At 42.5% G+C, this 15513-nt stretch overlaps 1 protein-coding gene across 1 annotated transcript in view; it reads right to left on the bottom strand.

The window, feature by feature from the left end:
• The window catches only part of LOC106600499 (excitatory amino acid transporter 5), a 99093-nt gene extending 86589 nt beyond the window's left edge, over positions 1–12504 (bottom strand). Inside the window, exons 1-2 of the mRNA XM_014191899.2 lie at positions 12013–12504; positions 5132–5211 (exon numbers count right to left, since the gene is read on the bottom strand). Of these exons, the coding sequence (XP_014047374.1) occupies positions 5132–5211; positions 12013–12153 (221 nt within the window). The 5' untranslated portion in view covers positions 12154–12504. The remainder of the gene's footprint in view (positions 1–5131; positions 5212–12012) is intronic.
• Positions 12505–15513: the final 3009 nt, after the last annotated feature.

Here is a 15513-nt window from a genome sequence, read left to right as displayed (position 1 = left end):
GTAAGTTGCTCTGGATAAGGGCGTCTGCTAAAATGTAAACATTAGCTAAGCTTCCCATTTAGTTCTCGTTATCTAACATTACAAAAAAATGTTTTTTAAGATCTTTGGAATGTTCTCCTAACATTCACTAAAATATTGTGCTCAGCATCTGTAACAACCACCACATAACATTCCCCAAACGTTCTCATTAGGTTCCAGGCAATGTAATAACACAAACAGACAAAATGTGTTCTGGGAACGTTCTTGCGAGGACATCAGGCGAATGTTCTATACAATCACCAGGACAACCGGACAGTTATTTTGTTATGAGAACATTAGCCGCAACCTAACAAATGTTCTGGGAACTTTCACAGAACCAATTTTGGTTTGCTGGGTTATTGCTTGGGGAAAGAAGCTGTCTCGGAGCCTGTTGTTTTGAGACCCGATTCTCCGGTACCGTCTACTGGACGGTAGCAGAGAGAACAGTCCATGGCTGGGGTGACTGGTGTTGTTTACGATTTTTTTGGGGCTTTCCTCAGACACCGCCTGGTATGAGTGTCTTGAATATCTGGGAGCTTGCCCTGTGGTTGAGGGCGTTGCAGGTGCAATACCAGCTGGTGATGCAACCAGTCAAGATGCTGTCGATGGTGCATCTGTAAACATTATTGAGGATCTTGAGGGGCAATGCGAAATATTTTCAGCCTCTTGAGAGAGAAGAGGAGCTGTCATGCCTTCTTCACAATTGTGCTGGTGTAAGAGGACCATGTTAAGTCCTTAGTGATGTGGACACCAAGGAACAGAGCCCATATCCAGGCACGTTACGTTAATTACAACTTTTCTACAGTCATGTCCGCAAAAACACTACATTGAATACTACTGTAAAGTCAGCAAAAACACTACAATGAATACTATAGTATGTAAATATAGTAATACTACAGTCTTTATACAATAATATAGAGTATCAGATAAGTTGTTCTTAACGTAATTAACCATCATGTGCCTCTTTGGCAGTAAACCTAGTGTGGACTAAAGTTAACTCCTGCTGTGCATGTGACTGAGGGACTAGAACACTGACTGGCCTGGCCCTTCTGCTTAGAGGTGAGGAGGGAGGGAGGGATGGAGAGCGAGAGAGAGAGGTAGAGATAGATAGAGATAAAAATAGGGTGAGAGAGCGAGAGAGATAGACATAAAAAGAGGGTGAGAGAGAGAGCGAGAGAGAGAGGGGGATCAACTTCTCATCCAGTCTTTGCCGTAGCAGGGATTGTAAGTAGCTTATTCCGTAAAGCGTCCAGCATGTAATCAGTCCGTTTGCATGATTTGTTATTTCATTTTTTGTCGGTCAACATCGCTGCAGCCTCATGTAGCCAGGGAACAGAAGATTTGGTTCCAAAATAGAGTCGGGCTGGAGAGAATCTGTCCGGCTCACCATTAGCAAGAACTTATCAAACCCCATAAAACGGCATCAGATTTATAGTACCGCCACATAAATATTATTCCCTGCTTTTTCTCTGTGAGGAGAATTCAGGTGAAAACGCTTTTGACGTAGAAATTGTATAATAATCACTTGTAGAACTGCACTGACATTCTGTTGCATGAAAGCCTTGCATAAACACCAACATTGCAACAAGGAGGAAAGGCAACTCACAGGACTTAGTTAGGCCAGGGGTTTTCAAACCTCTCCTCGGGGGCCCCCGGCGGTTCCATGTATTTTAACTATTCCTCAGCTAGCATACCTGATTCAACTTGTCAACTAATCATTAATCCCTTGATTAGGTGAATCAGGAGAGATAGTTAATGGCTCAACAATATTGTGAAACGTCAATTGCAACGCACAGGTAGAAGGTCAACGTGCTCCTGCAGGTTACCGCTGGATTTCTTAAAATCAAAAAAATCTAATGTTATTATTTGTCACATGCGCTGAATACAACAGGAATACAACCTTACCGTGAAATGTTTCCTTACAAACTTTTATGCAGTTTTAAGAAAAATAAGAGGCTGTCATTGTAATTAATTTGTTCTTAACTGACTTGCCTAGTTAAATAAAGGTTAAATAACATTGGCTACAAAGAGCGTGATCACACAGTCGTCCGGAACAGCTGGTGCTCTCACGCATGCTTTAGTGTTGCTGCCTTGAAGCGCGCATAGAAGTAATTTAGCTCGTCTGGTAGGCTTGTGTCACTGGGAAGTTTGCAGCTGGGCTTCCCTTTGTAGTCCATAATAGTTTGCAAGCCTTGAATTTTAGTCCTGTATTTACACTTTGTCTGTTTGATGGTTCGTCTGAGGGAATTGCAGGATTTCTTATTAGTGTACGGTAAGAGTCCCGCTCCTTGAAAGCGGCAGCTCTGTCCTTTAGCTCAGTGCGGATGTTGCCTGTTATCCATGGCTTCAGGTTGGGGTATGTAAAAGTATCAAAAGTAAATGTAATTGCTAAAATATACTTAAGTATTGAAAGTAAATATAAAAGTATAAATTATTTTAAATTATTTATATTGAGAAAACCAGACTGCACCATTTAAAAAAAAAAAAATTACGGATAGCCAGGGGCACACTCTAACAGTCAGACATAAACAAAGCATTTGTGTTTAGTGAGTCCGCCAGATCAAAGGCAATAGGATGACCAGGGATGTTCTCTTGATACAGTAAGTGCATGAATTTGACTATTTTCCTGTCCTGCTAGCCATTCAAAATGTAACAAGTACTTTTGGTTGTCAGGGAAAATGTATGGAGTAAAAAGTATATTATTTTCTTTAGGAATGTAGTGAAGTAAAAGTTGTCAAAAATATAAATAGTAAAGTACAGATACCCCAAAACTACTTAAAGTACTGTAGTACTTTAAAGTATTTTTACTTCAGTACTTTACACCACTGACTTCCTTAATATTTGATTTCGCGCACCAACTGTTATTGTCAAATAGACACAGACCGCCACCCCTTGTCTTACCCCAGGTGTTCTGTCTTGCCGATGCACGGAAAAAACAGCCAACTGTATATTAAACCATGAAGCTGATTAATAAAAAATATATATACTTTTAGAATATTAGAATATAGAAGCAGTAGGCCTATATTTCATTCAAACGTTTCACCTTATGGGGTTCTACTAAGATTACATATTGTTTTAAATTGAATTGTTTTAAGATTGCAAAATAATTTGATAAAATATTGAATTTGGCCTTTACCACTGTAACGCGGGTCCCATAAAGGGGACCAAGGCGCAGCGTGTATAGTGCTCATATTCACTTTTATTATGAAGACACTAGAACAAAACAACAAAACGACCGACAACAGTTCCGTCAGGTGAAATACACTAAACAGAAAACATCCACCAAAACCCAGGAAGAAAAACCCCTACTTAAATATGATCTCTAATCAGAGGCAACGAGGATCAGCTGCCTGCAATTAGAGATCAACCCAAACAATTCCAACAGAAATAGAAAAACTAGAACTTAAATATAGAAATAGAAAACATAGAAAAACACAAAAACACCCCCCTGTCACGCCCTGACCTACTCTACTATATAAAATTACATCTTACTAGGATCAGGACGTGACAACCACTATAGCCCATAAAAATGTATGGCAAAAAAAAAGACAGTCAAAAAATAAATCATAAGGAATAAGGTTTTGAAGTGACTGTCTTTTATCTAGGAGATATATATCTAGGAGATAAAAGAAAGCTCCTGAAATATATACAGTGTATTCAGAAAGTTTTCATACCTCTTGACTTTTTCCACATTTTGTTATGTTACAGCCTTATTCTAAAATGGATTCAATCTTTTTTGCCTTCATCAATCTACACACAATGCCCCATAATGACAAAGCAAAACCATTTTTAGAAAAAAAATTTGGGACATTTATTAATGAAAATAAAATGGAAATTATATTTACATAAGTATTCAGACTCTTTACCAATACTTTGCTGAAGCACCTTTGGCAGCGATTACAGCCTTGAATCTTCTTGGGTATGACGCTACAAGCTTGGCACACCTGTATTTGGGGAGTTTCTCACATTCTTCTCTGCAGATCCTTTCAAGCTCTGTCAGGTTGGATGGGGAGCGTCACTGCACAGCTATTTTCAGGTCTCTCCAGAGATGTTCGATCAGGTTCAAGGCCCTCTGGCTGGGCCACTCAAGGACATTCAGAGACTTGTCCCGAAATCAATCCTGCTTTGTCTTGGCTGTGGGTCTAAGGTCTAAGGTCCTGAGCGCTCTGGAGCAGGTTTTCGTCAAGGATCACTCTGTACTTTGCTCCGTTCATCTTTCCCTAGATCCTGACTAGTCTGCCGCTGAACAACATCCCCACAGCATGATGCTGCCACCACCATGCTTCACCGTAGGGATGGTGCAAGGTCTCCTTCCGACGTGACGCTTGGCATTCAGGCCAAAGAGTTCAATCTTGGTTTCATCAGACCAGAAAATGTTGTTTCTCATGGTCTGAGAGAATTTTAGGTGCCTTTTGGCAAACTTTACTGAGGAGTGGCTTCCGTCTGGCCACTCTACCATAAAGCCCTGATTGGTGGAGTACTGCAGAGATGGTTGTCCTTTTGGAAGGTTATCCCATCTCCACAGATGAACTCTGGAGCTCTGTCAGTGTGACCATTGGGTTCTTGGTCACCTCCCTGACCAAGGCCCTTCTCCCCCAATTTCTCAATTTGGCCAGGTGGCCAGCTCTAGGGAAAGTCTTGGTGGTTCCAAACTTCTTCCATTTATTAAGAATGATGGAGGCCATTGTGTTCTTGGGGACCTTCAATGCTGCAGAAATGAATTGGTACCCTTCTCCAGATCTGTGCCTCGACACAATCCTGTCTCAGAGCTATATGGACAATTCCTTCGACCTCATGGCTTTTGAGTGTGTTTATGTAGTTTTCTTTTACATTTCTTAGCAGTCATATGTAGTTAACACCAAATACACTCACAGTTCTGCAAACAACAGCAGAACTGCATGACCTGAAAATGTAATCTTATAAATAAACAACAGCAAATTCTAGGACATACTGCAGCTAGTTTCCAAGTCAGAAGGACAGGGCATGGAAGTAGATGTTGTTGTCGTTTTGTCAGCGAAGATCAATACAAGCACAAATATTTTCCAAGTACTGTGTATGTGTGTGTGTTGGGAGGAGGGTGAACTACCCAGCATGCCCTCTGTTGTGTTCCTACCTGGAGACGACGAGAGGCAGAATGAGCATCTTCAACATCCTCATCAGGAGCTCTCCAGGAAACTGGAAGTACTTCACCTCCTACATAAACACAGAGAGGACAAACAAAGCAGAGCAGGATGTTAGTTAGGGTAGATAGACCTACTGTAAATATTGGGTAGGTTTACTGTAGATAGGCATTTTGGATTTACCACACTGTAAAAAGCCAACTTAACCAATTCCTATTCAGCGTTATAATTTGAAGTAATGTGTTCAAGTTTGTTTACTCAACAAACTCTTCTCGAAGTAAGCTGAATTTAAAAAGCTTGTTGAGTAAAATTACAAATTCATGTTGCCTTTGGAAGGCAACACTGTCAAAAAGCCAACTCAACCAATCGTTTAATCAGCGTTACTACGTGAGTTGAGCAGACTTCAAAAGGACAAGAATTTGAGCTAATGTGTTAGTGTGTTTACTCAACAAACTCTGCTCAAATTCAACTGAATTTGAACAACCATGTTTGATCAAAACAACTCAAAACCACGCTCATCATTATCATATTTCCCAGCATGTGCTCTTACAGGTAGATTTTTCAGAATTGTTTGTTTCAATACCTGTGTTTTTGCATGTACTTTGTTTGGTTGGTTAATATTATGCTACACAAACATAAATAACATACGTTTTTTTTAACTAATCAAATCAGTTTGTAGTTGGACTTATTGCACCTGTTACTGAGATAGCTGTTCCAGTTTATATGATTTAGGTAGTCTCAATAATACATTTCCCCAACCCTGGCAGTCATTCTGAATGCAGGTATGGGGTAATTAAACGTTTCAATTGTTGGATTCCATTAGAAATTACACATCACTTTGTAAGCTAGCATAACGTGACTTGCAGGCTTAATGTGGCCTGTAAACAAAGAGTTTCAGACCAACTTAAAAGCTTTATGCCAAGAATAAATGCAGTAATGTACACACAAAGGTAAAAACACACTTAATGGGACCACCATCAGACCAACTCCTTGAATGGCCTACTCCGTGAAGTTTGCATTTGTGTAAAAAAACAAACACTACGTTGCTCAAAACATATTTTTTTTACCCTTAAGTGTGTGTACATTACTGTATTTATACGTCAGATATTATTTTTCAACAGGAAAAGTCTTTTTTTTAATTGCTGGAGTGCGTATTTAAGCATTTTAGAGTGGTGTTTCAAATGAGCACATTGTGGTTCTAAATTACTCACCAACATAAAATGATCCCCTTTAAACTTCAGTGGCAAGTTACAAACAGCATGTGATATGAATGGGAATATTCAATCCAGATAAATAATTAAATAGGCATCTGTTAGAACATCAACCTCTCAGGTATTTACTATCATCTGTTCTACTGTATTTACCAAGATGGGGGGTGTTTACAATTCCTTAGGATGTGGATATGAGGAGGATAGAGAGAGGGATGGTTGGGGGGATGGAGAGTAGGGGGAGAAACAAAGATATTGGGAACAGAGAGGTGTGGAGAGATAGAGAGAAGGTTTTGAGAGAGAGAGAGGAAGGGAGCGAGAGGGATGAATTCAAACACAATAAGTCTGAGAGATGATAACAGCTAAAGAGCTTTAGCTGTTGTTTAATATTAGGAAGGAAGAGGGGGCGGAAAGACAGGAGGAGACGGCGATTAGATCAGGATCACTGCAGTCAAATGGCGGGCTGATTAGTAGTGAGTGTGTGTGTCACGGGTGAGAGAGACGCGCACACACAGCTGGTATCAGGCCCTGGCATCTGCCGAACACAAGGCTGACATGTGGCACATGCACACACTGCCCCAATTATAACCACCTAATCCCAATAAATGAAACACCCAGTGACATTTTGGGAGGTTGATCATATCATAACCCATAAATGATCGCTATATAAGACCTGATGGTTCATCTTGTTTGTAATATCATGCAATACATCTGTTGCATGATAGCAGGACAGCAAAATGGGAGGGAAAGGGGACCGGGGATAGGGTTCAGAGGGTTTTAAAATAATTATGTGGAGATCTAGATTTGGGAAGATTAGTTTGAGTCAGTTGCTCTGAAGCCTTGTTTACACTGCAGGCGTTAATGCTCAAATCAGTTTTGTTTTTCAAATGCGTTTTGGAAACTGACTGTCCAAACAACAAGTTACAAGTGACCAATCCAGATTTGTGTGTGTTCAGACAGCGGTCATTTGCTGACACGGCTACGCTAGTTGTCATAGTAACGACGGGTGTGTTCAAAACAAGTCCTTTTTTGGCTAGCCACAGCAGTCAACTAGCTATCTGTTTAGCATTCAAGCACATTCACAAATTTGTTTGTAAAGAATGAACAAGCTAGTTAGCTACCACATGTTCTTGTCAAACTGTCAACAGAGTAGCTAGCAAGCAACAAGATATGCCAAATAACAGTCTACCACTTAATAAATCAGATTTGACCATTCAGGCACGAGGGTGGCAGGTAGCCTAGTCGTTAAGAGCGTAGGGCCAGTAACTGAAAGGTTGCTAGTTTGAATCCCTGAGCCGACTAAGTGAAAATCTGTCAATGTGCCCTTGAGAAAGTCACTTAATCCTAACTGCTCCTGTAAATCGCTCTGGAGAAGAGTGTCTGCTAAATGACATAAATGTGAAGTTGTATGGCCAGGAATCAGATTAGTATCTGCTTTCAAACAACATATGAAGATGGCTTGAAATATCCGATTCAATGTGCTTTTTGGCTGTTCAGACTACAGGAAAAAGAACTGACTCAAATATGCATAAAAAATTGATTTTAGTGACTTCAAACTGCCAGAGTGAACAAGGCTTAAAAGCAGTGGCATCACAGTCTCTCAAATTAAGCAAATTATTAATCTGGTTAATTATATTAGACGATCCTTTTGCTATAGACTAGTTTTAGGTGGCGGGAAAAAAGGTATCTAAACCATTCCCAAACAAACAGGAGAAATACAACGCAAACAAACATTCAATTGTTCCTTCCTCCACCTCAACTATGTGTATACTTTGTATGGTTTGGTTTTTTGCCTTAGTGCAGAACAAACCGTTGTCGGTTTGAGAAATAACCTTCAAGACAGTGGAGGGGGAGAGTAGGGGTGATGGTATGTTGTGTGCATCTATCCACTCACTCCCCCACTCCCATTCCCTATGAAGACATGGCTACACCCTCAGGACCTCCTCCGCCTCCAGTACCCTACTTTCTCCTACCCACTCTACCTCACAGCAGAAAGAGGGGATAGAAAACCAGCTCTCATAACAAATAATAGTATAATTTTGGTTACCCCTCAAACATTTCCTTTGCTTCCCCTCCATAGTACAACATTAGCCTAATCCATGTAAAAGAGCTACTGGATTCACTGTGGCTCTATAGCTGCATTTAGACAAGTAGCCCAATTCTAAAAATAAATTTTAAAAAAAATCACAAAAAGTTGCTTCCCACAGTGTTCTCCTAGGCTGCGTATATACGGGCAGCCTAATTCGGATCTTTGGCACTAAATGATCTTTTTGACCAATCAGATCAGATCATTTACCAATAATTTGGCAAAAGATCAGAATTTGGCTGCATGTGTAAACTCTGTGAGTAGCAATTGTGTTCAAGAGATACACAGTGAGTAGCAACTAGCCAGAAGGTAGGAAGGGAGCACAAAGCTCAGTAAAAACAACATTCCACTTGGTCAGTCATATAAATGAAGGAAGTGCTGGATATTTTGGAAGGCCATCTCGAAGAAACGTGTGGTAATGTAGATAGAGCTCCACCACGAGCAGAAATACAGCACCCATGAACATGTTTTTGGTAGAAATTGAGACAGAAGAGTAGCTATTGAGGAACTACTTCAACCGAAAACAAAAACCCTCCCAAGGCACCATTAGATGCCTCTTGAATTCCACTTTGTTGATTTTTCCATCATATTCTCCTAAGTCTCCTCTCCCACTGTAACGGCTGTCGAAGAGATGAGACCAAGGCGCAGCGGGTACCTGAATACTCATACTTTAATATTATTATTTAAAGTGAGTAACAGGGAAAAACAAGAAACAGAACAACAGTGAACAGATTTTCAGGCTAAACAAACAGCAGTGCAAATACAACTACCCACAAAAACCCAAACCAAACACACACCTATATATAGGACTCTCAATCAGAGGCAACTAGAAACACCTGCCTCCAATTGAGAGTCCAACACCCAAACCTAAACATAGAAAAACTAAACTAGACAGAACGTAGAAATACATACAAAACACAAACCCTCTGCCACGTCCTGACCAAAACTAATACAATTACTCCCTCTGCTGGTCAGGACGTGACACCCACTTATATGACAGCACCGGAGATAACTTTTTGGGGGGGGGAATCTTTTTGGGACTAATGTTTAGAACATATGGAATGTTCAAAGAAAACCAACTAGGATGTTTTATGTCAGTAATGAGTAGCTCTTATCACCATCACTACTACTGTAAACCGAAGCCATTTCCTTCTCCTTGTTCTCTTATCCACCAGTCTAATGGACCTTTAAACGGTTGCAATATTGTGGTATTATCAGAGCTTCAGACTCTTATCAAATATACTACTTTGACAAAATCCACTCGGTCTCGTGGGCTACCTACAGACGGTAACTGCTGGAAGAGATATCCATAATGTTTTGTAACTTCATATTATTTTGTCCCCAGGAAACTCTCCTTTTCCAATTTGAGATATTATTTTCTGCAAAGTTTGTCATCTCCATAGATGATACATTTGTTTTTTATTCTTGAATTATACACTGAGTATATCAAACATTAGGAACACCTTCCTAATATTGAGTTGCACCCCAAATTCTGCCCTCAGAACAGCCTCAATTCGCCGGTGCATGGAGTCTACAAGGTGTCGAAAGCGTTCCACAGGGATGCTGACCCATGCTGACTCCAATGCTTCACACAGTTGTGTCAAGTTGACTGGATGTCCTTTGGGTGGTGGACCGTTCTTGATACACACAGGAAGCTGTTGAGCGTTAAAAACCCAGCAGCGTTGCAGTTCTTGACACAAGAAAGTGCTCCTGGCATACCACGTTTAAAGGCGCTTAAATCTTTTGTCACATACACAATCCATGTCTCAGTTGCCTCAAGGCTTAAAAATCCTTCTTTAACCTGTCTCCTCTCCTTCATCGACACTGATTGAAGTGGATTTAACAAGTGACATCAATAAGGGATCATAGCTTTCACCTGGACTCACCTTGTCAGTCTGTCATATTTTGTGCACTCAGTGTACATTCTAAATAATGTATAATGTCACATAACCAATTATTCATACAGTCCTGTTTTATTACGTCAATCATTGAAATTACAAGATACCAGTACACCAGTACACAATGTAATAAGACAGTCGCTAAGAACAAACAGTCAATGTTCATTTTCATAACCCACAGGGCTGGTGGATTGTCACTCCCCCCATGTGTAAAATTAGCACAGCCGATTGTGTACATTGTGTGCCGTAATTACCTTTGTATATTTAATTTGAACAGAATGCTCTCAAATGAACTGAGTCCAATTTCAATGTATTCTGTTATTTATCTGATAAACAGCGAATGCCATGCTTGAAGCTGGTCTAGCGGGTAACTCTGCATCTCCCCCCTCTCTGTATCCCCTGTCTTATTCAAATCTATCTCTGTCCAAATAAAGTGAATATACCTTTTCAACAAATATTGGGAAAAAACAAACAGGGAATGACAGCAGTGTGCTGCTCTATATCCCATCTATGTGATTCACAGCTAAGCCTCCACAGCCACAGCAACAGCCACTGACAATCCTTCATCTCACAAATATGGAGCGCGGCTGATGAGAAGATGTTTATTTTGAAAACAAACTCAGACAGGACAAGTGAAGCCAAACAAATCAATAGGGGCAGGATGGACAGCATTACCCAGCAGCATGAATCACTGGATGAGTTGTGTTTGGAAGTGTTTCAACTTTAATATAATTTTTTAGCTGAGTATACCAGCTGTTTTGTAAACAGAAAATGTGTCTCTTTCCATAAGTCAGTCTGATCAGTGTCCTCCTAGAGACAGAACAGTGATCTAGCCTCAGGTCTAGCCACTAAGCGACAGCAGCCATTGGTACTGCGACATTAAAGAGCAGAGAGGCTTTGTTGGATCGTCTGTATTCAGCAACAGCTTATAGAGCGATCTCCCTTTTTCTCAACCCCCATTGCACCCACCTCAACACTCACACACCTACAACATAAGTGTGTGTGGTAATTCACAATTCAATCACACAGTGCTATTAAGGTTGGTATTATCACATGGTAGGACAACAGCTGTGTTTGAGGAGAGGTTGGTGTTAAGAAAGGGGGGAATGTTTGGGGATATTTTTGGGAGGACAGTTCTTATGTAAGGTGTTTTTCAAGGATAGGAGGACAGGGGGACCAGTGGACAGGGAGAACAGGGTGGAGCAGAGTAGTGGGTCAAGGACTTCAGGGGCACCACATTTGTAAGGAGCAGTGATTTTTATATTTAACTAGGCAAGTCAGTTAAGAACAAATTGTTATTTACAATGACAGCCTAGGAACTGCCTTGTTCAGGAGGAGAACGACAGATTTCTACCTAGTCAGCTCAGGGAATTGATCTAGCAACGTTTCGGTTACTGGCCCAATGCTCTAACTAGGCTCTCTCTCTCTCTCTCTCTCTCTCTCTCTCTAGGCTACCTGCCATTCCCTTTTTGGGAACATGGGGTGGGGGTTGGGGGGGTAAGGGAACAGGAGACCCAGGGTGTTTCAGGTCAGCAGAGGAGTGGTAACTGTAGCGGAGGTGTGAAGGAACAGGTCCTTATGGGATGGTGGGAATGACTATTGAAGGAAGGGTACTATTGAAGGGTGTGTGTTGGTTGGTTGAGGGAACAGGACACCCTACAGGTGTTAGTTTTGACACTGACCTGGTCGGAGAGCTGCTTGCCCCGCAGGTGGAACCCCATCATACAGCCAATGACCACAGCCAGCACAGACAGGATGAGGAGCCCGTTCTGCGCACACACATTCTTCACCCGACCCCGCACCTCTGCAAAGTTCACCGCCATCCTGACTCTCCCGGAAAGTCCTCCACAGTCCCGGACACGGACACTCACTCCACCAGAGTCCCTGGTCGGTCACTCAGTCAACCATATAGAGCCAGTAGAGAGGCGACAGACTGGATGGCAGGAGAGGGTTGGGTGAAAGATGGAAACAAAGAGACGGGGAGAGAAGGGAGGGACTGAAAAGTGATTAAAGAGAGAAAATAACTAAGAAGAGGAAGATAGAGATAGAGAGAAAGAGGAGTGGGTGGAATAGATATAGGTTTGCAGAAAAAAAAGTAGTAGGGAGAAAGGCAGTTGTCCCCTCTTTGCACTTTAGGGGGTTTTCTGCGACTCCATGAGCTGCTCTCTCTGTCATTCCACACAGGACTAAGAACATTACACTTTCCAGGCACACACACGTTCTCTCTGTCTCTCTCTCTCTCTCGCTCTCTCTCTCTCTCTCTCTCCACCCCCTCCCTTTCTTTCTCCCTCTTTACCTCCCTCTCTCTCTTGCCAGTAGGGGGCTCTAGTCTGCGACAGCTGGCAGTATTGTCCTGAGGGTTAATACACTAGATCCTATTAGGAGCGGACCGGGCCACGCTACACTGCACTGTGCTGCATTACTGGGATCTGGCAGGATTAAAGACCTACCAACAATTAGACAGAGGATTGTTCCAGCCAGGCAACCACAAAAAAGATGGAGGAGACAACAAGAGGAGGGAAAAACCACTGGCCTTGGAAGGGGGGAGGGAATGGAGACACATTAAGGGAGTCTAGGGAGTTTTTCCTAGCCACAGTGCTTCCACATCTGCATTGCTTGCTGCTTGGGGTTTTAGTCTGTGTTTCTGTATAGCACTTTGTGACATCGGCTGATGTAAAAAGGGCTTTATGAATAAATTTGATTGATTAATTGATTTGATTGATTAAGGATATTATGTCACGTCCTGACCATAGAAGCTTTTATTTTCTATGGTAGAGTAGGTCAGGGCGTGATGGGGTTGTGTCTAGTTTAGATTTTCTATGTTGTCATGTTCTTGTTTCTGTATTTCTATGTTTTTTTGTTGGGATGATCTCCAATTAGAGGCAGCTGGTCATCGTTGTCTCTAATTGGAGATCATACTTAAGTAGTTGTTTTTCCCACCTGGGTTTGTGGGAGATTGTATTTTGAGTTAGTGTATGTTGCACCTCTTCGTCACGGTTTGTTGTTTTGTTTATTTGTATCTATTGCATAGTTTCACAGTTTAATAAAGAAAATGTGGATGACGGATCACCACCTCAAGCTGAACCTCGGCAAGACGGAGCTGCTCTTCCTCCCGGGGAAGGACTGCCCGTTCCATGATCTCGCCATCACGGTTGACAACTCCATTGTGTCCTCCTCCCAGAGTGCTAAGAGCCTTGGCGTGACCTTGGCCAACACATCGTTCTCCGCTAACATCAAGGTGGTGACCCGATCCTGTAGGTTCATGCTCTACAACATTCGCTGCGCTTTGGTCCGCTCCTTCATCATATGACAACCGTGATATATTATGGTTATTCATCTGTGGTGTTACACATACTGTACACAGACACACAAGCAAACATATGCTTACGCACACAGGTATGCACGCCCGCACGCACACACACATACACCACACACACACACACTGACACGCACACACAACAGGATGGCTGTAAGGGGACAGAAGGCAAATAATAAGGAAATAAACAACTGCATGTGTGTATGATGGAGAGGGAGAGACGTACTGCTTCACACCAGGGACAAGGGAACCGGACACACTCATGTGGTGAGCTTAGTTCCCATGACGATGTGTGTAATCAGGTAAAATGAGGCCTCCTGGATCCTCCCTGACACTGCATGTGACCACAGAGCCACTCATTGCCATTCACCCAAACCCAACAGCCACCAACAGCCATTGTTAATATGGAATGTTGTTATAGTGACAGTTAATAAAAATAAAATAATGGAATCAAAAACTGTCTGGCTAGCTAACAAACATATTGTGCAGATATATCTAAAAATGCATTGTTTTATGCAATATTGTATCACATTTTCTGAGTTCTTTTATTAAAGTTTTACCAAGATTTGTTTTGCATGATTTTTTATGTTGCAATGTCTATTCTAAAGTTCTAATACAGGTATTCAATTATATGCCCAACGACCCACAGCTGCCACCCTGCGAACCCTGCCAGACGGTCTGGGCTGTTGGCCTGCCTGACACACACCTGTGAAGGACTGTGAGGGAGAGGGATAGATATATCTTAAAATTTGGCAACTTTAGATCTACTAGATGGAAACTCTAATTAGGTGTTTTCCACTCAACGCTGACAGCCCCGGACATACACACACACATGGCCCTCCATCGCCAATTCCAGTTCTCTGCAGGCAGAATGTGTGTGAATTCAGAGAAGGTGAGATTCCTGTGACATACTGAGATACTTTCTAATCCTAATCCTAGGTAAATTTAACAGGTGCACACACCTGCTGCTGTGACCATGCCGATCGCACACACCTGTTACTTTTACCATTTACATTTACATTTACGTCATTTAGCAGACGCTCTTATCCAGAGCAACTTACAAATTGGTGCATTCACCTTATGATATCCAGTGGAACAACCACTTTACAATAGTACATCTATATCTTTTTTTGGGGGGGGGGGTAGAAGGATTACTTTATCCTATCCCAGGTATTCCTTAAAGAGGTGGGATTTCAGGTGTCTCCGGAAGGTGGTGATTGACTCCGCTGTCCTGGCGTCGTGAGGGAGCTTGTTCCACCATTGGGGTGCCAGAGCAGCGAACAGTTTTGACTGGGCTGAGCGGGAACTGTGCTTCGGCAGAGGTACGGGAGCCAGCAGGCCAGAGGTGGATGAACGCAGTGCCCTTGTTTGGGTGTAGGGACTGATCAGAGCCTGAAGGTACGGAGGTGCCGTTCCCCTCACAGCTCCGTAGGCAAGCACCATGGTCTTGTAGCGGATGCGAGCTTCAACTGGAAGCCAGTGGAGTGTGCGGAGGAGCAGGGTGACGTGAGAGAACTTGGGAAGGTTGAACACCAGACGGGCTGCGGCGTTCTGGATGAGTTGTAGGGGTTTAATGGCACAGGCAGGGAGCCACGCCAACAGTGAGTTGCAGTAATCCAGACGGGAGATGACAAGTGCCTGGATTAGGACCTGCGCCGCTTCCTGTGTAAGGCAGGGTCGTACTCTGCGAATGTTGTAGAGCATGAACCTACAGGATCGGGTCACCACCTTGATGTTAGCGGAGAACGATGTGTTGGCCAGGGTCACGCAAAGGCTCTTAGCACTCTGGGAGGAGGACACAATGGAGTTGTCAACCGTGATGGCGAGATCATGGAACGGGCAGTCCTTCCCCGGGAGGAAGAGCAGC

Source organism: Salmo salar, chromosome ssa03 (genome assembly GCF_905237065.1).
Source record: "Salmo salar chromosome ssa03, Ssal_v3.1, whole genome shotgun sequence".
Lineage (NCBI taxonomy): Eukaryota > Metazoa > Chordata > Actinopteri > Salmoniformes > Salmonidae > Salmo > Salmo salar.
The sequence above is the reverse complement of the archived record's forward strand: the minus strand, read 5'-3'. Positions and strand labels throughout refer to the sequence as shown.